The sequence below is a fragment of the Polyodon spathula genome, chromosome 17 (genome assembly GCF_017654505.1).
Source record: "Polyodon spathula isolate WHYD16114869_AA chromosome 17, ASM1765450v1, whole genome shotgun sequence".
Classification (NCBI taxonomy): domain Eukaryota; kingdom Metazoa; phylum Chordata; class Actinopteri; order Acipenseriformes; family Polyodontidae; genus Polyodon; species Polyodon spathula.
In genome coordinates, this window is record NC_054550.1 from 25,953,390 (window position 1) to 25,979,843 (window position 26,454).

The window sequence follows — 26,454 nt, forward strand, 5'->3', positions numbered from 1 at the left end:
CTGTAGAGGGAGAGTAGGAGTCCCTTCGAGAAGGATGTAGAGGATAATAAAGCCTGCTGCCATGCAGAAAGGCAGAAGAAGAAATGACTGTTTTTGTGCAGCAGGACGCATTAAGGGCATTAAGAATGGGCCCTATTTTGAAATGGAAGAAAATCATTTTAACTGTTTTGAAATCATACTGTTTTGTATGGTTACTGTATGTACACTACAGAACACCAGTGCCACGAACCTCTCTCACTGCACTCTGCCCCCAGTGGATTTAAAAAGTACCACATTTGTTTGTTTTTTTTGTGGTGGTCTCACTAATGTATTTCGTACATGCACTAGGGACAGATGTACTGTTACAGGGGCCAGGTTAATGGTTACACTCTGGTGTACAAGCTATACAATACTATACATGTTTGATAGCTCTACCACTGGGGTGCTTTTAACCATCTGAGTTTTATAATGTCAACAAGACAGGAACATTGTATACAAAATTAAACTAAACAAGAAGAGAGTTCATACCAAATACAAAGTCTCTCTTTAAGCAAATAAGATCTTTGACCATGCAGTACTGCCTTTTACTGTAGTCTGTTCTGTTGTAGAAGGGGCCACCTTCTAATGAGATAAATCTGTAATAGCCATCGCACAAAAAAGTGTTTGTGCAAGATAACGTCTAAATATATAATTATTGAGCACTGTGTGCATGTTGTTGTGTTCATTACAGTTACACAACAGTCTAATGTAGTATTTCTATGGTTTTTATCTGATTGTTATTATTTTTAGTTTGTTTAGCACTAAACAATCCACTTTACAATGCAGTTATAGTTTTATAGTTTTAACTACGTGCTGTTGTCTTCTATTTAGTTCATCCTTGTTACACGGTTTAGCTAACTTGGTGTGTTCTTAAATACACAGATGTTGTAGTTTTGCTGAGCTTCCTTCAGCCCAGTGCTTTCAGATACCAGGGTTTAAAATTCAGAACTGCTTGACAACCTTATGAAGTACAGTATTTAATATAAATATGATTTCTATTGCTAATCGCATCACGATTGTACAAACAGTCCAGTGAAATGATCACTGGTTTTATTTGTGAAAAGCTTTAATAAACACTCTGGGCAATAAGGAAGACAGAAGAAGTCTCTTTAAGGATTCCTGCTTGAAACAAGTAAAAAAATGACGCCATAGTGAATTAAAGATTGGCAAGTTGTGAAAACCCACCATGGCATAGTGTCTGTATGTGTTTACCTCCCCAATGACCTCTCCCCCTAGAATTGAAGGGGACAGTCATGTCATCCTCTTCCCCATGGTCTTTTGTTGCTTCCTCCCAAGTTTGTGTCTTATGTTGCTTATTTCTTCACCAGCACATCCATGACCTTGCATTACTAACAAGTCAGTTGACAAAATATTGTAATGCCACCAGATAAATAAACAATCAAAAACTGTAACATCGTAAAATTTGGTCACAACATTGTGTTTGCATCTCACTGGTGCACAATCCACTTTTGGCTTTTTATTTATACTTGATTATTTTCAGTCATCCTGTTTCTTGTAGACAAGGGTGTCCAGTACCTTTTATAAAAGCTGCATAAAAGTAAAATAAAAATACACCTTGTTTCAAGATTTATTTATCTAGTTTGCTGGTTTTTTTTTTTTTTTTTTTTTTTTGCTTATTATGGACACATTTATCAGAATTAAGTGATGTGAGATCATCAGAACAGTATCTGATCTGCTGTGTAAGCAGGGTAGGATTGCATGCCAGTCGTAGCATAAAGGACGTTCAGTGAAATCTGTTCATGTGTTTGACTGGATTTGCACGGCTGAAACCTTTGCCGAGTCATTGTCTTCCTTATTTTTTGTGAGAATTCAGCTGTTCTGAGCTGGCAGGAAATTGTGTTGTGAAGTGAAAGGCAGGGTTTAGTTGCGCTCCTGGAGGGCAGACAAACAAGAGGTTTTTAAAAGTACTACAATTCACATGTGTCTGTGTGTGATTTATTTTATTTATTTTTGGGCCCTGATTTTGAAATCCATATTACATTTACAGTACTGAGGACTGAAGTATTGTCTTGCTCATCTACTGAGCGGGTTCACAATGTAAAAGCAGGTGTTATGGCAAAGATCCTTTCATTGTTGCATACGTGCCGCTGCTTGATCAACTGCATCAAGCCACACTGCAAAATCTACCTACATTGCAGTGTGCCAACACCTATCTCTCAGCATCCATCCCTATACCTTCCCAGTTGTGTTACAGATTTTTAAATTTATTATTGAAGTTCGAGAAATTGCATTGGACTGTTCATGACTTGATTTGTAGATTTTGATATTTCTTTTGAATACGTTATTGTATTCTCCTTGAACTATTTCAACACTCCCAGTTGCAGTACAGGCCTTAACACAGCAGACCGGTAAACTAGTTTTCGGTATGCCAATGCAGTATTTTTTTTATGACTTTTTCTTTCATAACTTTATATTGCTTGCTTGTTTTGCACAGGCAATGAATCTTGGGAGACGAGATGTATTTTTATAGCTTGCCAGCAGTGATAATTTCCCTTCTGGAAAGCAGGCTTGAGAGCAGTGGGGATTTCAAACTGTGTGGGAGGCAGTCTGTTGTGAACACGCAGTTCCAAAGGTTTCCTGAGCTGCCTACTCTGCACTAAATCTGACTCGCTTCACACTTTACAATTCAGGGGGCCCCAAGAAATATCCAGTTTGATGAAAACTGCAATATTTATGTACAGTCAGCATATCTAGAGAGAAAATAAATATTCAGACACTAAAGTACTGCATGGTGACACATGTATATGCATTTTATTGGCCAATGTTCATAATGCACAAATACCTGCACATTCTACGTAGCTCCTTGTGCATGAGTGAAAATATTCCCATAAGCGGTCATGTGTGTTTCTCTCTTAGGCACGTCTCTGTACTGTACATAATGGTCCCTTAAAATGTGTTTGTTGTAGCAATTCATATTTCTCTCCTTTAGAGTTTCACCTGTTCAGAAAACAGCACAGCCATCTTTATGAATTTCTGGTCCACCTACAGTATGAAATCAGACGCTTTTCAGAGGCTTGGTTTCATGACCATATTGCTGTATGTTCTTTTGCAAAAATTGTTTTGAATGTTAAAATACAATTTTAAAACCATAGAGTGTTAAAGTATGCTTGTAATTGCTTCGTTAAAAAGCATTCATTGTTGGTATTTGTAATGGTTGTCTTGGGGCTTGTTAAACCAGTTCCCTTAGTGATATCTTTCAATGCTCACGTGCACAGTAGCAGCCCACATTGATCAAACATTTGGAGAACCTGCCGAAAAAGAAATGGAAGCTCTTACGTGCTACTTCTCCTGGGCTTCTTTGTAATACATAACACTTTTTTTTTTATTCTTTAATATTCTATTGACATTGAAATGGCCTTGCAACCTGTCACATTTATATTTTATTTAGAATAATGTGGCACATTGCTTGCCTCTATCCATACTCTACTGCCTTCTGTTCTCTGAGGTTAAGCTACTGTAGATTGGGCCTGGCCTTCAATAAACACCAGCTTCTGCAATATAATATAAGGATGAGTCTTGGTGGCTCTATAGAGGGAGCACTTGTCCCTAACCAATGCCCCTTCATGGTGTTAGATGTAACCACAGGTCTTTTCTATTGTACATTGTGGACATTTAAAGATCTTGTTTCATATGTTGGCAGAGGTGTTATTCCATGGTGTGGTCCTGGCTGAAATCCAGAAAATGTCTGTGCTGTGTTTAAATACAGCAGATAAGAAATAGAACATTCAATTGTTAAAAGATTAACTTTTAATAAGGAAAGGCCACCCACGTAATGTTAGAATATTTTCTTGCCATAGCTCGTTAAGGTGTCAAATTATGTTGAGATTTCAGTGGGTGAAGATGATTTTATTTGTTTTTCTGGCATTGGAGTCTGCATGTTCTTCTACAGGGTTGTCAGTGCTGGGGGTTGAATAGGCCCATTTTTCCTGCAGTTTTTTCTTTGCTCTTGGTGAGCTTTTCATCTTGCTGTCACAGTTCTTGGCCTACTTTTGTTTATTACTTCACCAGAGCAGAACTTGTATACCTGTCACAACGAATGTCTTGTAAATTCCACTTTGTCCATGAGTGCCCTCTGGCTGGTTTCTGGCACAGTAACAGCTTTTTCTGTTAAATAACCAAAGGGTTTTGCAACACCAGACGGTGCTGCTATTGAACACTAACATAGAGTAATACGAATTGTGGTGAGAAATGTTATGGGTTTGAGTTTAAAATGGGTATTCACTGGTCCCAGGTGTCAGCACAGTTGTAATAGGCCTATGTGTCTGTATTGCATTGTCACTGTGTACAGTTTTGGGAAGCAGTGTTTCACTTTGTCCTCAAACACAGGGACATACTGTTGTTCTAATAAATGTGTCTTGATAAATACATTTTCCTCAGAACCCTTTGCCAAAGCTGAAGCATAGACATTTGTTGCAATTTATTCCGTGTGTTTTTATATCCTAAGGGGTTGTGTGTTACTGGCATAACTTGTAGGTTTCATTGTCCAGTAATTTCATGTAAAGACAAACAAAGAAGGAAAAGGTCTGTGAGCTAGAAAGGACTACTATACTAAGTTGCAGTTAATGGTGGTGAAAACATGACTTACTAATTGTAATTTATAATCAAAAATGTCCATTGCAGGTGGTGCCCAACAAAAATGAACCTTTTAGCTCCCACATGATTTTGAACCTTTTTTTACATTTCCATACTACAGGTTTTGCCATTCAATCTGATGTGACATAGCCTAAGATTATGCTATCAGGGATGCTTTGTTTTTGTTCACAAAAACTCTTGTTTTTAGTTTGCTCCTTTTTTTTTTTTAAAGAAACAATGTGGGAGTGCTTAAGATTGAAGCGACATGACACCCATGTATTGAAACGACTGAATTGTTTGATTTCTAGTTTTATGGAGTTGGCAATAGAGTGTTAGATACGGTTGTTTAAGTAAGTAATGTTAGTTGGTTCATTTTTGTTTAAATCCGGACATGGTTGCATTAATACTGTTTCACTGACCCTGTTTCTCGTTTCTTCCTCAGCTTGACTTGACGAAACCCATCGAGGAGCAGGGCCCACTGGACGTGATCATCCACAAGCTGACGGATCTCATTCTCGAGGCAGACCAAAACGACACTCAGTCTCTGCTGCTTGTCCAGCGTTTCCAGGTAAGACAGTCAACACGGCTGCTGCTTTCTCAGACGTTTTACACTAAAATAGAATTCCTTTGTGCGTTTACTACGTGGGCCTCAAACTGGGAACGGGGTCTGTAGTTAACCCTCCAATGCAAAATGGTCACCTCAAATATATTGTAGAGAAACACCAGCTATAGGAGTGATCGGGTGTCAGCAAGATAAGGGTTTTTCGGATTTTGATCTTTCAAAGTAACTTAAGTCCTGTAGACAAACTTTTTGGTTAGTGTGACAATGGAGGTAACACAGTTCTGAGATCCACAGGTGACCTAATCCATACAAGCGATTAAGTTGTTGGTCCTAGTTATCCAGTTGTGACTAAACTATGATGGATGTTCATTGACCCTGTATCTTGGACAGTATCTAGCTCATAGTAGGTTTGGGTCATTTCATCTTAAGCAGACAAACCATTTCTAGGCATCTTATTTTTCATCTGAAAGCCCATGAAACGTGTTTTAAAATAACAAGAACGATATTTGTCAAGGTCACCCCCCACTCAGAGGGGAAAAAAACCAGACATTTTAATAAGGGCATTTTCATCACCTTCAAACACTTTGTCACCTTGTCCGGCATAACTTTTTTCATTTTCATTATCTTGTTAGTGTAGACAGAGAAATGTTCTTCTACTGCAATATCCCCACTGTCATAATCTTGTCTGCCAGTGTAATTATCCTAGTAATAATGTTATAACTTTGTGGTTTTAAAAAAAAAGACAAAGTGTTGCAGGTTTTAAACATTAAGGAAAAAGTGCTGTGCTGTAATATTGTTATAATATTAATGGTAACGGTTGTGCTCCTTTACAGTGAGCCTGTGTCAATGGAGTAGAGCTGGCACTGCAATTTGTTTCGATGGTGCCTTGGTCAGAATGATTTGATTGTTTTTGCAGGAGCTCTTGCAGTGTTTGAACACTATAGCAGGACTAAACAGATTCATTATGTGCTGTAATGTTGTGAGTTCAGTCAGCTCTTTGGTTAAGGTGCAAGACCGCGTTGTGGAAGACGGATGCAGCGTGATGCACTATTTTGTCGCTAGAGGCCAGAGCTTTGAGATTTAGTTTGGTTTACATTTTCAGTAGCCACTGCATGCACTGGACACCTTAAAAAGAAAGGCTAAGGATTGGAAGAGGAATGCAAAACAACACTGTTCTCCTATCCCCACAGAATAGGATTTATATAAATGTTTATATTTATTAATTTTGTTCATTCATTCATTCATTCATTCATTCAATCACAGGGAGTAGTTTTGGGGACAGAAGAAGTGGCATACTCTTATGTACATTCATGGTCTGCAATAAGGAATGAATTGAAGAATTACAGTGTTTATAATTTTTGTTTTACTTCTATTTTTTGTTTGCGATTTTAATGAGATGCACAGTTTTTTATAAGAACATTCATCTGCTCCTAAAGGTCTTAGCAATATGTTTTGAATGATTTCAGGACTACATTGAGGCACATCCAGAGACCATTGTCCTTGACCCCCTTCCAGCTATCCGGACCCTGTTGGACCGGTGCAAGTCTTATGAGCTGATCCACAGGATAGAAGACCGCATGCAAGGTTTGAGGCCTCGCTGTTTATTTACCCGTTGGGTTTCATGACTTAAAGAGCATACGCTTCAAGTTAACATTCTTTATGCAATGAGAAAGTTACTATAATCCCCACTGAGGATGCATATCAATAAATAGAATGGAGGTGGACGTACATAAGTATGCTGTAATGAAACTAGCTACAGAATATTTTTTAACACAAGTTGTTACAGGTTATTCAGTATAACAGAATCATAATGGGGGGGGGTGTTTGTCTGAACGTCTGTCTGTATGAGAACCTCTTATTCAGTTAGGATGAAACTTCAAAAAACTTTTTTTTAGCACGACGATCAGAATGACATAGGGAGGGTTAAGTTGGATTCTGTGGTTTGGACGTTGTTCGGCGCAGGTAATTGTGTCCAGCTGAGCTCAGGTGTGCCTGATTTTTATACTCACTAAAAGCTGGAATGACTCAAACTGATAAACAGTGTGAGTCTTAAATTATGCCCTGTCTTGTAAAACTGGCAGCCGCAGGTCCTCAATGCACCAGAGTAGCCAGTAACTTTCCAGTTTTCGGCCAAGACAAACGGCAACCTGAGCCTCGTTTGAAATTGTTATGTTCTGTCTTCTATCAAGTGTGGGACTAGCCTCCTCTATTTTCTACCATAATGGCAAAAAGGACCATTTTTGGACCAACCCCGAGCCCCCCCCACCGGGTTTTTTTTTTTTTTTTTACACAATTCTATGCAAAACAGTAAATCAAATAGACTCTGACTAGCCATATAACATGAATCCATTAACCAAAGTCTGCTTGACTCGGGTTTGGCCACAGTATTGTTTAATGATTCATTAACTCTTCCCCTGCTGGACACTTCCCAAAAAATGTCACAAGGAATTATGATGTCAAATGTTGTTCAAGCATGTGTGTTCACTCATTCTGAGTTGTTCTGAGCAGATTTATATTCAACACTTTTTCCCTGAGCGAGACTTTTGAGCTACAAAGTGCACTGCTAGCTGTAAACTGTTAATGCAAGTCACTTCCTTATTGTAAAATGTAATGTGATTCTGTGACCCTTAAACTCTGGTGGTTTGAAATATTCTGATCGCAGAACAAATAAGATCACATCACATCTCTGGAAAGATCAAACACACTGTTCCGTCTGTTGTGTGAAGCACACCAAACTAGAAATCTTCCTTCAGTGAGCATCGACTTTTCCATAAAATACCTGAAACTACAACAATGAGGCAACACACACACACACACACACACACACACACACACACACACACCTCCACCTCCACACAATCTCCTTGCTTGTTAAAACATAAGAACAGCCTTGACCGTCAGTCTTGTTCAGTTAAATTATTTTTATCGGATCATTCCAAACAAGCCTCTTGACCCTATAAGGGTTGTGTCTTAAAATTTGGTGATGTATTTTGTACACCAGCGGCCATTAAAACAGCTGATTTCCTTGGTACCCAAGTTGTCCTTAACTAAGCTTTGAAGCAAGCAACACATGGTGAACACTGGCTTTTTTTAGTTCCCCGAGATTCATTTTGAGATGGTCCTGATGAGTTGTGTTTACACTAGAAAAAAAAACAGTTGCCAATAGGAAGGCTTGTTAACGTTTGGCAACAAGTATTTAAGACATGTAACACTCCTAGCTAACAGTGGGAGCAGTCTGCAATGCTGGAAGACTGGTTTGAAGCTGACTGTACAATGCTGTACAGATCTGTGGTGGAGTGTCCCACCCCTTTAAGTGTTTTCTTTTGTATGTAGTGTGTTTAATGTTGGTGTTTATGTATAAAATACATGGGATATAAATATAAATACAAGTGTTTAAAATGTATATTTTGTATTTAGGCACGAGGATTGCGCAGCACTTCACATGCAAGTAGAATAATATGTGAACACGGGGAATTGCACTTTTATTAATTCACGTGCAGTTGTACCGAGACTCCAATTGAATGATTGATTAGCAATCGAGTCTCGGTCCAGCTGCATGTTTTCACTCACTCGGGGCTGTGTGTTCGTGAGTGGAGAACGGGAGAGAGAAGGAAGTTTTAAAATAACAATTGCTACAGTGTGCTTGAAGTGCCAGCATGGTACTTGTTTGTCTGTTCGTCCACTGTTTGTTTAGTGTTGTCTGCTTTGTTTACCTTTTTATTTTGGCCTCAAGTTCCGTGTCCTGTTTTGTGTGCTTTGTTTGAATCGTTTTGTTTATTATTTACAATAAAACCCTGGACGCTGTAGCGTCACAGATTCACCGCATTCTTAATTGTTTGGAGTCTGCATTTCTGGTCTGACGTCATCACTGCAGAGCCATCCTGTTCACAACATCCCTTTCAGGATTGTGCAGGATGCCAAGCCAATTTTACAAGTGACAAAATATTGACTGGTAAGAGCAGCTGACCAAAAATACTTGTTTTATTATACTATACATATACAATGATTAAAATACAGCGCAAAAAAAACTGCCCTGCATTGTTTCAAGCATACAACATAGTGTATGGTGGTTTATTTACTACCTTGCCATTAAGAAGGCGAGACTGGATGCTTGTGGAAGGTGGAGCAGCAGGTTTGTTAGGAAGGCTGGTTTGAAGCGGAATATACAGTACTGATCAGGTTCAGACATGCCAATGATCAATCCATTGAATAAAAAATTGACCTTTGTCTGAGATTACTTTTTTTTTTTTTTTTACCTTGTTATGAAAACTAACATCCTTAATCCCATTCTCTAACATTGTTCTCACATGCTAACAAAAAAAATTGAGAAATGGGTGTGGGTGTGTGTGTATGTGTGTGTGTGTGTGTGTGTGTGTGTGTGTGTGTGTATATATATATATATATATATATATATATATATATATATATATATATAATATATATATATATATATATATATATATATATATATATATGTCACGTGTGGGTGTGTGTGGGTGGGTGCCATGCCAACCTGTGAAAGTATGGGTTCCTAAGGATACATATAATAACTACAAAAACCCACTACAGTTGAGTTCAGATGATGATGTCACCTCAAATACTGTACTTGTTGTAAATGCTTGACTGGCCAAAACTGGATCAAACTGGCCCAGTGGGAATTGTAATATTTTTTTGTGTTCTTATGCTAGTATATTTGCTTTTGAGGTGAAATGATTATTTATAGTCTGAATGGGTCAAAATTTCACCTGTTTCCCAAAACTGTACAGTTCAATGTGTCTAGGATCATTAGACACTAGGTTTGGGACAGTGTTATGTCACTTGAAAACTCTCTCAGGATTGTGCAAGATGACACCAAGCAAAATTACTAATAAAATACTGACCGAATAAGCTCAGGTAACCATAAAGACATATTTTATTATACACTCAATTACAGGGGGGTATGCAGTGCTTAAAATACAGCACAAAAAAAACTGACCTGCAGTATTTCAAGCATAAAACATACTGTACATCCCCTCAGCAATGCTGAATGGAGATTGGCTTTCCCTAAAGGGTTAAAATAACTAATAATAAGCTTATGTACAGCATACAGTAATAACAATATACATTGCTTTTTATTAATGCTTTGCAATGGGGGTCATCTGAAGATGTAATATTTGCAAACAGATGGTGCAGTGAATGCTATTCATCAGTAACGAATGACGGTTAATAGAGCAGCTGCTTGTGATAATGATAGGATCCCGACATAATGACCAACTACTGTGCTATTGACTAATGATGTTTGGTACATAAATAAAATGCATTCATCTGTTGTACAGGAACCAACCCTCATGGTGTGACTAATACAGCCATGTGTAATACAAACTTAGTATGTGTAATAAAATCCTACTGCTTCCTGTTAACAAAGGCAGTAAATGTCAAACATAATATACTTTTTAAAATGAATATTACTTCAACATCAATGTCCATAGTGTTTTACAGTGTGTAGAAAGCAGTTTCCTCAAACTGCACCCTTAGACTTTCTCTTCTTGTGATATCTGTACAACATTTTTCAGAATGATTTATCTGTGCAAACTTAGAATTTTAATATTCTTTGCTGAACCTAATATTTGTCTTATGATCCTTGCATGTTAATATAGATTAATACTACGTAATTAAAATAGGAAGTTAATCTACTTTAAAGGATGAAAGGAATTAACGATTTATGCCTCGGATTCTCAAAATCCTAATGTTCTAAACATAAAGTCACTTGTGATGTACTGTACCTGGAGAATAAACAAGGGGCGATATAAAACCTACTGTAGTTGCCTAGGGGGTATTACAAAAAGGGGAGTTTACAGGTGTCATTCCCGTAATGTGGATTTTTCTCCTTTTGAAAAACTTTTAATTCTAGTTTAATTGAAGACTGGAACAAACACCTTAAACAGTATACCTACATGTCCTAATTGAATTTGTTTTTTTTTCTGTAATGTGACTGGTGTACAGTATTTTATGTCTGACCACATGCACTTACTGGCAGAACCGATTTAGTTGTTTCCAATACAATTGAATTAAAAAGAGGTGCCTTGAATTAACAAGTTCATACAGTGTTCCTAGCATTCCACATTTCTGGTTTATTCCAAATTTTACAGAACAAAATTGTTATTTTGACAGGATGATGAAGGGGAGAAAATGTAAATGAGTTTATGAATATTCAAAAGAATATGAATGTTTTGAAGTACTGTATACAAAAAGACACATAGCAGAGTATGCATAGCATTACATTGCAAATAATGCTGCGTAGAGGTACATCTTTGCACTGACAGAATAAAAGAACATATTGAAAGTAAGCGAAACATTAAACTAAAACAAGAAAACAAACTGAGGGACAAGCAATCAATTTCTGCAGCTTTTACACACCCTTTTGAAAGAGCGCAGAATGACTGTGTTAATAAGTTTCAGAGCTCTGTGCTTTGCTGGACAGCCACTGTTTATTGCAGGGGTGGGGTGACTTTGTGCAACAGCTAAAACATCAGACAAATCTCAAGTCTCACAATGAAAGAAAGAAAGAAACTATATCAGTTTTTAAAAGCAACATGTTTTTATTTTATTTTAAACAAGCATACACAATTATAAAATGCTCCTTTTTGTCTAAAGCCTAAATAAAACTACCAAAGCAGGACCATTTACAACAAATACCATTGCTACCTTTTTAAAGCTGAAAAAAAAAAACTGCAATAACACTTTACTGTAAGTGCCCATAATAACCATACAGTACAGTGTGTTCCACATCAGGAAGGTGTGGCAGGGATAATCAGGGTTTTATTGCAAATAGGGACTTTATTCTATTGGAATGTTCTACAGTTGTTGACTGTGTAGTTTCTAATTGAAGTTTCACTTTTTTTAATATGTTCTTGTAGTTTAGTAATAATAATGATAATGTATTATTCGATGAGGCTGGTATGGATAGCAGAAGCCCACACTGTGTTTTGTTGTGTATTTTAAGTTATTTCAAGTTTAAACCAGTTGTAAAGGTGATCTTTCAGGAAACGTATAAAGGTAAAGCAGGCTTCAATGGGTCTAGCAATTCAGAAATCGTTTTATAAAAGGCTGGTCAGGGCTCCTGAGTTGTGCAAGCTGTAAAGGTGATCCGCGTGGTGTGCAGGATGTGTCCTATAGCCTGGACTTCACCGGTTCGAGTCCAGGCTGTTCCATTGCCGAATGTGGATGGGAGCTCCCAGAGGCGGCACACAATTGACCGAGCACTGCCCAGGGGTGGAGGGCTTAGATCGGCCAGGGTGTCCTTGGCTCACCATGCACCAGCGACCCCTGTAGCTTGGTCGGGCGACAGCGGGCTTGCCTGTAAGCTGCCCAGAGCTGCGTTGTCCTCCAACGCTGTATCTCTGAGGTGCTGCATTGCGAGTCTGCAGTGTGAAAAGAAGCAGACGGCTGACAGCACACGCTTCGGAGGACAGCATATGTTCGTCTTCACCGCTCCTGGGTCAGCGTGGGGTGGTAGCAATGAGCTGAGCCTAAAAAAATAATCGGATATTCTAAACTGGGAGAAAATACAAAAAATAATTGACGACTACTACATTTTTTATATATATAAAAAATAATAAATAAATAAATGGCTGGTCATAAAGAGATTGATCCTCGGCATCTTAGTTAACAAGATAGATACTTGAGATTTTTTTTAAAACATACAGACACCTTCTTTTTTACAAATTTATTTTATAAACACATACAGTATGTGAAGGAAAATTAGAGAGGGGCGGGCGGTTAGGCAGTCAGTCTAGCTAGCACCAATTAAGTACATTTCTACGTTTGAGTCTAAATTGTTGTCTTTGAAACAGGATACTGCACTTTGCTGCAGCCTTCCTTTAGCATCAGCAGTTCTGTTTCAATTGTCCTGAAAAAATGATCAGAATAAAAACAGAAAAGGTCCTTGCATTTTATTCAGATTTCACTGCCAGTGACACTGGCCTGCTGTAGCTTGCAAAAAAAATATATCTGAGATATAAGCCGGGGTTGGGTGTGTGTGGATAGAAGGATAGAGGATAGAATTGAACTGCGCCCTCAAGAGAATGATGGCATCTGTACCTGTAGTTTTATTATGCATTAAGCATTGCTTCAGTTCTTTATAATCCTACAGCACCCATAATGCTCTAGTATAACCCAGGCTGGATTTCCTTAACCTTCAATTCCTTAACAGTGGCTAAGGCATTGAACAACACTAAAGACCCTAGTTAGTTTAAAGTAAGTTCAAATAGAGGAATAAAACAATTCCAGTAGTATAACTAATAGTATTGTTAGTTTAATACTGGTCATATTTGTTTCAAATTTGGTCACCATACGCCAGTAGGGGGTTCAGTTGCTTGCACTGTATGTCATGTAAATTGTTTTCTTTTAAAGGTAACTGTCTTTGTTGTGCAGCTTGTTGTGTTTCTAACCTATACAAGACAATTTTGCATTTGATGCACTCTTTAGTGTGGGATGCCAGTGGGTACCTATTTGTATCTGTATAAAATGCCTTGATGTCATTTCACCTTCTGTGTCTGCTTTGCATGTAAACCACAACAGTATATCATTTTGGAGAGTTGCTTTTGGTTTCTGTAGCATAATTGGTTAATTCAAAAGCAGTCACTATTTTCTGTATAGTGTAGATCATTATGCACTTTTCAGTATAATATTGAAAGTAAAAATTAAAACAACCAAACCAGGTCACGTTTCTTTGCACTCTAGTGAAGGAGCCAACGGCGATCCTATATTAAGGGAGGTTGTTTATTTCTCAGCTGTTTTGTGTAGAGATCATGACTGGAGCTCTGTTGTTGTTACAAATACTGTGAGCTTGGCAGGGTCATTTCCCAGTCTTGACAGTCTGCCCCATAGGCCTTCCATGATTCCTACTAAATCTCATTGTCAATGTAATCGCATTAGAAAGACAGAATAGATGATAACCAGCAGGCGCATTGGCTCAGTCCTTTTGCCACTCATCCAGTATCACACAGTTAGTGATGGGAAGTTATGTTGACAGCATCACATTGAGGTCAAGCAAGTTTGCTGTGAGGACATTCCCCTTCACCGTCTCCTTGCATCTACTTGCACACGCAAGGCGTGCTGCAGAATATTTTTTTGTTGTAACATTTTTTTAATACTGGATGCCAAAAGAAATTGTAGCATGTAAGGCAAAATTGGAAAATCCCGTAGTCTGCATTGCATGCAAATGTATGTGGTTACAGCTGTTCCACAAGACCTATATCAAATATGTTAGAGCTATGTGCGACTATTCATAAACAACAATGAGAAAGCTGAAGGATCTCTTTGAATTCACAAGACCTGACAGTGAGTGTCAGTGCATTGACATCAATTAATGGCAGTATTTGCAGAGGAAACCCCACAGGAAAGCACAACTCTAATCATTGTGGTAGAATATGAACACTGGGTTTATTTTTCCACTCAAACAATGCACTGGGAGCAACACATTGTGGGCAGTGTAAATATGTAAAAACTATTAGTAGCACCACTGGTGCTTTGTCAACCAAAAACAAAGCTGTTGGTATTTCTAGTAAATAGAAAGGATCAGCATGTGTGAAATCGCATTTGAAGTACACACAGTAAGAAACCTGTTTCAAACAAGTTATATTCCAGTTTCCATGGGTTTCATAACTCACCAGATTTCCTTACCTAGGAGTGTTTGAATTAAGTAGGGTTTTTTTGTACTCCTGTAAAAACACTTGAAAAAACAGGTTAGCAGAATATCTGTAGTTTTTGTTTTTTTTTGATACATAACGAACTGTACTTTCGCACCTAACAGAATGCATAAAACTTTTTTTGTATTTTTTTTAAATGCCTTGGTGCAAGCATGCTATTGCGTACTTTGACCTGTGATGTACTTTTGCTGTGCTGTTTTACAGCCTTTCGTGTTCAAGTACTTGGCTCATTCTGTTAACACAGCAATAATGAGAAAATAGATAGCTAGTATCAACAGTTTTATGATTTTTTTTCTTTCCAGTTAAATCTGGGCTGTTTTTTGTTGACATAACAAGAAGCAGCCTGGAGTCTTGGTTCTCACGTAACTCAATTTCACCTCAAGCCCGTTCTCATTAAACCATAGTGGGCTTTGTTCTCGTGGGCAGCTAGCAGCATCGAAAGCAGCTGGATTCTTTTGTGCTTTATAAAATGTCTAATCGTGGCAGCATTAGTCTACTTCACAAAGCTACTGCTATGACACACAATTTAGTACAATTGCTAGAGAGAAGCCTAGACTGGGTGGCAGTGGGTGCCCAGGTCAGCATTCAGTGCTTTCAGTTATGAAGGGAAGGTCCCATTATGCCTGCCTGGATTCTCCCTGACCAAAACCAGTGTCATTAACCCTGACGGTAGACCAGCACTAAATTCACAAAACGTCTTAAGCAATTTCTTTATAAACTGTATCCAGCAGAGGTGTGTCCTGTATTACGATTGAAGCTGGAATATGAAACGTCTCAGAATGCTCTGACTTTGAACTTTGCCAGTGTGAAGAAGTGGCTCAGGTAAAACGGAAATGACTGCAGGTAAAACGGAAGTAAGGCTATGGGTCTTTCAGAAAAGGGACTACAGCAGATATCTTGACAAGGAAACTGGAGCAATCAGAACAGGGTCACTTTGGCTTAACAAATATTAGATGTAAAATTGAAAATATGAAAAACCCGAGCTTACGGCCTTGGCAGCAGACTTGATAGCACAATGGTAATCGGAAGGTTTGTTTGAAAAAGAGCTTCTGATTTAAGAGAAATGGCCCTTGAGCTTTCATAGAGATTGCTTCACTGTTGTGGAATTACTTCAGCTGTTGAGTTAAATGTATTGATTTGGTTTCCTAGTAATGCACTGGCAGCATTTAAGAGCAGGCAAACCTAAATTGCGGTTTTATTTTAAAGTGGACACTTGTAAAGTTATTCAGCATTTTAAATGAGAAACTATTTATTGTACAATTGTAGGGTCACCATGCCAGTAAATGCAGGTGTGCAAAAATGTAAACACCTAAAATATTGTACATAGCATACTGTCTATCAGATTACTGATGTTTAAATTTGTTACGCAAATGATATACACTGTGCTTGTATGGAAAGTAGCCATCTCCCTCAGTGTACAAGTGTAAGTCCATCAAGACTCCTGGAGCGGCAGTGTCAACCAAAAAACACCACAACAGTTCTGTTCATTGTGGGTGGATAAGGACACAACAAGCTCACATTTGTGTGTTACTCTATGACTAAGAGCTTATAATTAACCTCTTTTCTGGTCATTTGAAACCCTGTACAGAATATCAATTAACCAGGCGTAACGCAAATCAAGGTTTTACATTGTTTTCTCACTAACAGTGGGGAGAATATCTGAAAATCGGGCCATCATTGGTATCTCTGATTGTACGTGACGACAAGCCTCAAAGGTGTTGAAACTGTCCTGGAAGGGGATACCTGGCCTCCTTGATGAATACAGCCTAATGTAGTTAGAGAGCAAAGTCTGTTCTGCACAATGGCCCACGTTGTCATCATTTTAAATACTGTTCTTTTGAAGCACCCATTCAACTTGAAGTGAACCCAGTATAAAATTGACAATTTTGCTAAAAGCATGGGCTGCTCTTGTTTCATAAGGATCAAAGGACTATATCAAAACACTATTCTGAGAATAAGTCTGCAACTGAGAATAAGTCTGGACCTTTACAGATGACTTTAAATGGAGTAATTTCAAAGAGTGTCACAGATAATTAAACAGCATTTTAGGCAGCAAAGAAGTTTCCTCTGGGATGACTGCATGTCAAGAAATTGAGAAAAAAAACGTTTACTAGCAGCAAAGAAAAGTTCCCAGTGGGCCTTTTTTTTTTAGTTTCTTTTGTCTCGACCCCAGTCTGGCTGAAAATAAAGAAATCAGACTGATGGCGGTATCTAGTGTATTCAGTGAGAGAACAGAAGCCAATCTCAACAGCCATGAGCCCGTGGGAGATGAGAATTTATAGTTCTAATCCCTAAAGGATGATAAGAATCTGATCCCCTATTGCTGAAACAGAATAATAAAATATTTTCAGCAATCGAGGCTCAGAATCTTTTTTCTTTTGTTTGTTTGTTTTTAATTTCATTAAATATCCTTTACAGCCATTTGAACCTCTGTCATTTATTCAGTCTGCTCAAACCCCATTAATGAATAGTACTACATCTGGAGAATAGACTATACAGTATTTATGTATGTGGTTCTTCAGTTTGCACACTATATATAATTCAAACTGTTTAAAAAACAATGGGGAATGCTTGTCAGTTTTGAACTTGGTACAGTAGTATTTGGAGCCAATTACAGTATGTCAGAAACATATATTCCCAGCCACGGCTGTAAATTGGAGCTGTCTGTATGATGCAAAAATGTGCAGACTGATCAACAGTGTGTAAAGAGAAGTACCAGTATACACTATTAATTACTGTAGTAATGTCATGTTTAATCACAATTTGATACACAGTTCTCCAGATATAAGCATATATGACATACACACCTCCCATATGTCCCCTACAATCTAATAGTACGCTAAGTAATGTTATTACCAATTTCCGTAATAGATGGCTGTATTGGCAGATACGCTGTTGTAACTTAAGCGACATAATATTAATGCCAAGTTTCTTGACAATTGGGTAGGCGGTTCTCCAGATAAATACGAAAGAATGAAGAGTAGCGACCGTTTTGACAATATACCCTTTGCGCGGGATTGCAAGAATCTGCCCCCGGCTGCATTCACAGCCTCCTCTCTTTTTTGCTTTGCAGATGGCAGGATCTGCTCTCCTCCCTTCATGGTGCTTACCAGCGAGTGTGGACCAGATACCCTGGAGCAGATAGAGAAGCACAGACTAACATTCCCCTTCAGTATGTACCCTTGTCACATCGTTTGACAGGTTTAACAGACAATGTCTTAGTACTGTACTCAAAAACTGTCAGTGTATGATTGTCAGATGTTATTACAAAAGTGCCAGTACTCAACACAGTCAATGCACAAAGCATCACAAATATGTGGTATTAAATATTAGTGGTACTGAGTAACAGTGAGTATCAGCCCTTTTAGCACTGACTGATGCAATTATTCCAAACAGCACCGTACAGAATACGTAGAAACAAATGTTTTAATTAACTTTTAATACCGTTTCATAACACACATTACTACTAACATGCCGTGAGTAAATGGAATTGAAGTGGAACACAGAACAGACATTGAAGCTGGAGAAACATGACCTGTAGATAACTTCTAAGTGTAGGAGCCAAACAGAAGTTATTATCTCTTTATGTAAGCTGTACCCAGTCTGGTAAAACATTAATAATCTTCTTGCTGTAATCTTCCTTTCTTTTTTTTGTCTTGTAGTTTGCAAAACCAGAGTAGCACATGGCACAAATTCTCATGAGGTAAGTAAGATTTAGTCCCTTAGTATAAACGTATCTCTCTCGTGTTCTTTAAGAAAAGCAACCACATTGTGGTGGATGTCGGGTTCTTAAGTCACAGTGACCAGAATAATGCTATTGCCACAAACCTGGCAACAGTCACTAGCAGTCAGGTGTCAAAGAACTATTGTCCTGTGACATGAAGCAGTTTTCCTATAGTGAAAAACTCTTTGCTTTGTGTTGAGCCTGTGGCATTGGGTAATGTTGCCCACAGTCAGCCACTTTTTTCTGTAATAGTTGCTAAAGAAATAATCTGTTTATGATTAGGTGCAGTTATCAGAAGTAGTTTAGCAGTGAATTGTCTTTTAAGCGACAGCAACCAGAACCTTGAGTTTAGATCGGAATTTGCTAGATCGTATCACTTGCATTCCCTTATTTGTTCTGTACAAGCAGTGTCTGTTTGTGGTGTTGCAGTGACACTGGCTTTCATTCAGAAAGTGTAGTACTTTCAATGATACATGAAACAGTTAAAAAAAAAAAAAAAAAGAAGAAATATTGTAGTCGCCTTTTTTAACACAAGTGAACTCCTAAAAGCAATATTCACCTGAACGGAAGAACATTTTGCATCGATCTTTGCGTGTGTATCGATCTTTAGTTATCTCCTTCAGTCTTTGTATACTACCTGTTTACCATATCAGTAACAGCATTTAAAAAAAGACAAGTCACGTATCGGTGAAACCAATTTGTCCATTTTTTTAGTTTTTAGTTTTTCCACAGAACTATATACACGCTAGTCCATAAAGCACATATTTATTTTTGAACGAGAATAATATATTCTATAGTGTTGTATAATAATATGTTGTGCTGCTGCTTTTATTGTAGGGAAAACATTCGGTACCATGAACAAGCTATAATAAAATTGTCAACACGTGACACAGATGTCGATTGAGGCTTGTACTGCTGTCTAACTTTACACCTGATAGTCATGGCCAAAAATCATATTTTTTTATATACAGTATTTGTTTGTCCTGTAGATGGCAATCATTTTCAACAAGGAGGGTCTAAAGGACATCAAGCCCCCCTGTGTGATCCAGAGCTTCATCAACCACAATGCCGTGCTGTACAAGGTGTTCGTGGTGGGAGAGTCCTACACAGTGGTGGAGAGGCCGTCCCTCAAGAACTTTCCAGCTGGGCCTGCAGGTGAGAGTAGGGGCCAGTCAGCAGGACGCTATGTTAAGCAGCAATTTAATTTGTATGGGAAGTGTTTATAAAAAAGTCACACAAACATTTAATAGTTAATCTCCTTTAAAGATGAGTGGCCCTAAGCACAAGGGTACATTCTGTCTTTAAATAACCCTTAATAAAACCATCTGTGGAAAATGTGCAATAAACAATGTTCTGGAAGTCTAGAGCTACTCTACCAGTTTGGTATATTGCTCCTAAAATAGTTATACTGGAACTGAAGGATTTTAAATGGTCATTTTGTTAACTGTTAGTACCGCCCGAATGATAATCAAAGAGGTGTTTGACTATAGTGTTATATTATATTTGTGTAGCCCCATGGCTACAGACCAGTCCATTTGGTCCGTCAGCCTGTAGTTTGTAGCAATAGCTTTAAATGTCTTTTAGACTGCTATGCTGCCCCCTACTGCTGGACGAGATAACTCTTTGACATCGCTTTGGCCTAACCATCCAAAAAAAGTTATGTCTTTGTGGGACTGCTATGTAGGTGTAGCTTGGCTTTCCTTTGAGTCCTCCATACCATGTCATCTTGAAACAACTTTGTTTTACTCCTGTTTTCAGACAGAAAAACAATATTCTTCAATAGTCACAATGTTTCAAAGCCAGAGTCGTCCTCAGACCTGACATCTGTAAGTAACAACATTGGGTTTTTTGTTTGTTTCATTTAATATGTATAAATTAATTGATCTTTTATTAAAAAAGGTGCTAATGATATAAAAAGAAAGTGATGCTAGAATTGGGATATATATATATATATATATATATATATCTGATTGCAGATACATGTCCCGTAGAGATGCAGTTTTATGTATATGTCTTGTAATAGCAGGATATGTGGATACAAGTCTTTTTATAAAATAGGTCTTTTAAATACTCTATCCTGATTGGTGAAAACAGGTCACAAGGGGGTGTGAATATTACAGCATATTGATGAATCAGACACCAATACTTCTTCAGTGGTGAAAAAATTTAATACTGCTAGGCATCGAACTTATCGAAGCACAGCTTGTGGACATAGAAAAAGGGAAACAAATACACAGAAGTCCACTGCCTGGGCATCGGGTGTCCTTTTTATTGCTGTCTGAGTATTTGAAAATGCAAACAAACATCTTTGTTGCCACTAAGAATCGGTACCACAAATCTGACATGGATACCTCCTGTCACTCCTCCCGTATCACAAGTCAATAAAAAAAAATTATAATAATAATAATCTTCCCCAACACTGTCACCTGACACTGCCGCAGGTCTTGTGAGAGAGGTTTGTTTTGATGTGAGACGTGGCAAAGAAGGTCTGCGTGATCGTCCAGCTGCACTTCCTCAGACAACCACAACAATGAATCAAACACCATGTTGCTTGAAATCGGTTGCTGCAGCTCCACCTACTGTTCAGAATGAACATCTAAGAAAAGGGCCTGTAACTCTTCAAAGCTGCAACTTCAAAGGCAGTGTTCAATTTAACAACCGTAAATAGTGCTTCTTGTTTTTAATCATTTCAATGTTTATTTTGAAAAAATAATAATAATAATGTAGTTGATGCTTTTTTTTTTTTTTTTTTTTTTTTAGTTTTAGGGACTATTTTTTAGGAGGCTGAGGCTGAAGAATAGTTAATAAAATTTACTTTTTTGTTAATTAAAACATGTCTTTTATGTTTATTTTTTAAATTATTTAGTTAGTTGACCCATTTTATAAGCGCAATAAGGCTTTGCCTCGTGACTTATCGCACCAGTGACATGTGGATATTCGAGTATATCCTACACCCTGTCGTGCCTTATTGCTTACATATGTGTATGTATGATCTTTCTGTCTTTATATGTGTATGTATGTACTGTATTTCACATAAATGTTTTACTTTATACAGTATATACTTAATTTATGCTTGTATCTTCTATTGTAATTAAACTCGGTTACAACATTCTTTACCACAAGTTATTGAGAGTATTGGAATCTGTGAATAGAGGTGTCTGTCTATCTGTTGGTCTGTCTTTATAACACATGCACATACTGTACTGTTCATTGGTTCATTAGATTTTTCATGAAAGTTTCATCTTGTATATTCAACCGTAGGGGGTTGTATTTAAGTGTATTTATTTAAAAGGGTCAGGATAACATCCTTGAAATATGCCTTACAGTCATCAAGGGTTCTCCTGGACAAAATACAGGCAAAAGTAACAGATTGAAAACATACTTTTTAAAGTCAGAACATAGTGTTCAAGTTCTAACAAACAGTGCAAGCCATGGTAGATGGGATGCTGTATACAGAATAATATTACAGACTAAGAACAGCATTATGTTATGGTTGTGGTAACTACACAGACTGGACCTTTACTCCATGGTGTGTGGATAAAACCCATTACTTTTACAGAGGGACAATGTGGAAGGGGTGTCCCAGCTGCCCAGCGATGATGTCATCAGGGAGATGTCCAGGTCTCTGTGCCGGGCGCTTGGGGTGTCCCTGTTTGGAATCGATGTGATCATCAACAACCAAACCGGCCAGCACGCAGTCATTGACATTAATGCATTCCCAGGTAATTTGTTGAACCTGCTTGTTGACTTACTGTTGTCTATTATTAATGTACTGAGTTAAGTATACAATAGGGCTATGCAGGTACTCGCATTTTCCTGTTAATTCCCTTTAGCGTTTTTTCAGTTGTTCATTATTAATTAAACGGGAGGAGGGCTCTTAAATGTGTAAATTACACAAATCAAAATGTTCACTCGTTTCCCTCGTCTACACAATTGAGTACCACTCAGCAACAATTTGTCATTTCAATACTAAAACCACTCCTATTTTAACTGTGATTATTACCTAGCATTTATTAATTTGATATAAAATTATTATGTCCTTAGCAAGGTTTAACTTAAAGATTTGACTCCACAAACACACATCTCCCAGTATACGCAGCAGTAGATATTTCAGTAAGATTTCTGTTGTGCTGCCAAAGCTGAAACAGAGGTTCAAAGTGTGTGCCAAGAATGTCTCATCTCCTTGAGGACTGTACAGAAAAGTGTTGTCATCCTTATTTTACATCCGAGAGTTGAGGTCATACTGTGTGCACTTCCCCCCCTTGTGTGGGATAATGAACACCTCTGTGTTGTGGAAATGAACTGAGAAAGTTTCCCTTTTATAATTGCATGAACACTGTGGCTGTGCTGCTCTAGCTGTACCTCTTCCCTGAAGATACTTTTAACACTTTCGTTCCCAGTAGAAAACACCTTTTTGACTATTAATAACCTATTTGGGGGCGGTGGGGCTGGAGCGGCAGCATTTACCCCCCTCAACCTCTCACTCTGCTGGCGAATGCCTTTGAAAGCTGCTCCTGTGTCCTGAATCTGGTGCTTGAGAGCTTAATACAGGCCTGCTTGTCTTGACGATGGGTTCCATTATTGGCACAACATTTAAACCAGAATGCAGCATTTTCAAAAATAACACCTCTTATTAAAAATGTTTTCAATATTGCCTGCCCACCATTCAGATCGGGAGGTAATATTTCTTACCAGTCTTGCATAAACTCCCCCAGTTCAACTGTAGGGGGTGTGGAGTTAATTTGGTCCTGGTAATTACCACCGGTCTTCAGTTGCAGACTGGCTTCGTAATCACCTTTTGGCAGGTCTTAACACCACTAGGTGTCTCCCTTGTGAATTTAAATAAAGTAAACTGTAGCCTTACAGTGAGTTTGTCAGAAATGCATTTTACGGGATTGTACTAAATAAGTGATGCATTGAACAACTAGTTATTACTCTGGCATTTTATAGAGTGGTTGTTATTCTTTGTTTATATGCAGTGTACTTCCCAAAACAGAGTTCCTTGCGTTTTGTTTTTGTAATTAACGTAGTTTGCCAGGAGATCCTCTGTGAGATATGTAGATATGTGTCCTGAGGGCACAACAAACAGAACCTCGGAGTTTATTTAATTTAGACATTAATTCCCACACATATATCTATGTTAGGCTATCATTTGGTATTATGGATTCCAACAATACAGTGCAGCCTTAAAGCAACTTTTAATTTACTGTTATAAACATTAGTGGGAGCTCTGTTTTCAAACTGAGATGGTTAAAAAGATAGTTTAAAGAAGTACATATTTGGACTTTAAAACTTCATAACAGTGTTTCAAAAGAAGCAATTTCCTGTGAAGTATGGTTTTATATTGAATTTCATTATATTCCACACTTGCTCACAATGAACCATAACGTCATGAACAAGCACTCTTTTTTTTTTTTAATGTGTGGGTTAGTCTTTTTACTGCATTTAAAAAAAAAAAAAAAAAAAAAAAAAAAAGTTTTATAACTACATTTCCACTAAATCACCAAGTTGTGACCTCTATATCTGTTTAAGTTCATAATACACATTCTTCCTCGTCATCATTACAGAAAAGAAAGCTCTGCCCATCACTCGGAAGTTGTTTGTTTATGCCTGGTTGCTGTTACATGCTACCGTGGGATTATCTTCTTCAGTGCTTTGCGGTGACACAAAGCACCCTGGGAATTGGCTGTTTCTTTAGAAACCAGCATTGCTCAGCTACGAAGGGGCGTTCTTTAGCACCCTGAGGCTTTCCGTGGGCATGCTCAATTGAGCATAACCAGTGGACTTTGAGGTTCATGCAACACTACCGTCCTGATTTATTTTGGTGCAGAAACGATTTATCTTTGTTGGTTTTACTTCTACAATGTAAATACATTACATTGAGGATTGATCCGAAGTTGAAACACAGAGTAGACTCACATCTTTTGCATCTGCACTTCAGTTTATACATTTAGCAGGATGTGTGTTGATTCAAGCGACCCTATGCATTTTAGGGGTGGATTCTGGATTCTGTTTAATTTCCTAAGCATTTAAACTAATATTAAACATGTTTATGTGCACATATTTTTATAACCACGCACTTAACCGCCATTGCTAATGGCGGATTGAGCTTTTTTCAAAATGTAAAGTGCTTTTTTAAAACAGATGACTAATAACAATAAGCACTCCAACACAGTGTTAAATAATATTAAATGACTGCATAGCAGTTTGATCCAGTCTTTGTTTTACTGTGATCTTCATAAGACACTACCTGAGCTTGTTACCTATACATTGTGGCTAAACAGGTTCATAGGAACATTTGGAATTGGTGAAACTGCTTTGCAATAGGAGTCTTATTTCCATAAAAATGATTTTAATAAAAACTGAATGAGAAAAAATCTTAGGGGAATCTTGCACTGAATTGTTACTATTTTTTATAAAGCCAACATCTATAAACTTTGAAACCTGTTAACACCGCAAGGATATACCTTTCCACTAGTAACACAATGTTAATTCAGTTATATTGGAACTTAATTAGAAATTTCTGTAGCATGAGTATTGCGTATCAGCATGTGGGAGGATGTGGAGGCGTCTGTCCATGTGTACATGTGCATACAGTGAATGTGGATCATGGTGAATTTGTTTTTCATGATACTGATTGCTCTAGTCATGTACAGTAAGTCTAGTATCATAGGAATAGCAGTTGATATTGGTTGGCTCTTTATTCGTTGTCTTTAGAATAAATTGACTGAATGATGATTTGTTCGTCTTTGCTTAATTGGCATAATCTATAGTATTACCTGGCCTATGGGGCACCCTCTTTATTGGTCAATAACATGTTAACATGGCTCCCTTTTCTTGTTTTAGGTTATGAAGGGGTACCAGAATTCTTCAGTGACCTCCTGAACCACATAACTGCTGTGCTTCAGGGGCAAACTTCAGAGGTTTCAGCCGCTCCACACAACGGCAGTGCAGCAGAGCAGGTGGCCAGTGTTGTGGTGAACACAGCAGACCGAGGCAGTGGCACTCCCACGGGGTGCTGCGGCATGCTGGGAAAAGAAGCCAATCCCTGGATTGTGGAGGGAGACAGTGGCGGCAAGAAGGCCTCGCACCAGAGACTAGGCTGCAACTCGGCCATGTCGCCCAATTTCCAGCAGCACTGTGTAGCCACACTGTCTACAAAAGCTTCTTCCCAATGATATATAGAAAGAAATGAAAAAAAAAAAACAGACCACCTGATGCTGATTTTAGGAGTGTTTTTATACAGTTAAGACAACCTCTCTTCCCCATCACTTTTACAATTCATTGTGAATCACGTCATTGCTCCAAAGGATAAGCGACTAATTTATTGTATCAGTCCAGTACACTTTTTTATAATGGTACCGAGGTGTGGGGGTGGGCGAGGAAATTGACATTGCCTTTTGAAAAGTAAACATAGTGTGCGTTATGTACACATCTATGACAAAATGATTTGTACATGTTTGTTTTGTTTTGTTTTATTTTGGGGGATAAAGTAGATTTACAGTTTTTAAAGGAATTGACATTGTATGGTGGAAAATTGAAATGGTTCCATTTTGGGTATTTGTTACCCAGGACACATGTAAAAGTAACATAACAAAAGGGGAAACAGAGACTTTGAGTAACATTTGCTTTTGGCTGAGTAGGGGTCAGTCTGCAATCTGGACGAATATCACTGTGTATTCTATCTATATATATATAATTAGAGCCCCCATCTCCTTTTTATAGATAATATGGCACAAAAAGAACAATGTGGTTGATTTATTTTTGTCTTCTCTGTTACTTCTCATTATCTTTCCCTGGGAAAGTATGTAATTTTCTTTACTTAAATTCCCAGCCAGTTCAGGATTGAAGGTTCCCAACTCATCTGT

At 38.0% G+C, this 26,454-nt stretch overlaps 1 protein-coding gene across 1 annotated transcript in view; it reads left to right on the forward strand.

Moving 5' to 3' along the window:
• The window catches only part of LOC121330127 (inositol-tetrakisphosphate 1-kinase-like), a 49,390-nt gene extending 23,233 nt beyond the window's left edge, over positions 1-26,157 (forward strand). The window contains exons 4-11 of the mRNA XM_041276416.1: positions 5,054-5,179; positions 6,640-6,757; positions 17,936-18,034; positions 18,525-18,565; positions 19,576-19,741; positions 20,345-20,412; positions 22,146-22,308; positions 25,433-26,157. Of these exons, the coding sequence (XP_041132350.1) occupies positions 5,054-5,179; positions 6,640-6,757; positions 17,936-18,034; positions 18,525-18,565; positions 19,576-19,741; positions 20,345-20,412; positions 22,146-22,308; positions 25,433-25,764 (1,113 nt within the window). The 3' untranslated portion in view covers positions 25,765-26,157. The remainder of the gene's footprint in view (positions 1-5,053; positions 5,180-6,639; positions 6,758-17,935; positions 18,035-18,524; positions 18,566-19,575; positions 19,742-20,344; positions 20,413-22,145; positions 22,309-25,432) is intronic.
• Positions 26,158-26,454: the final 297 nt, after the last annotated feature.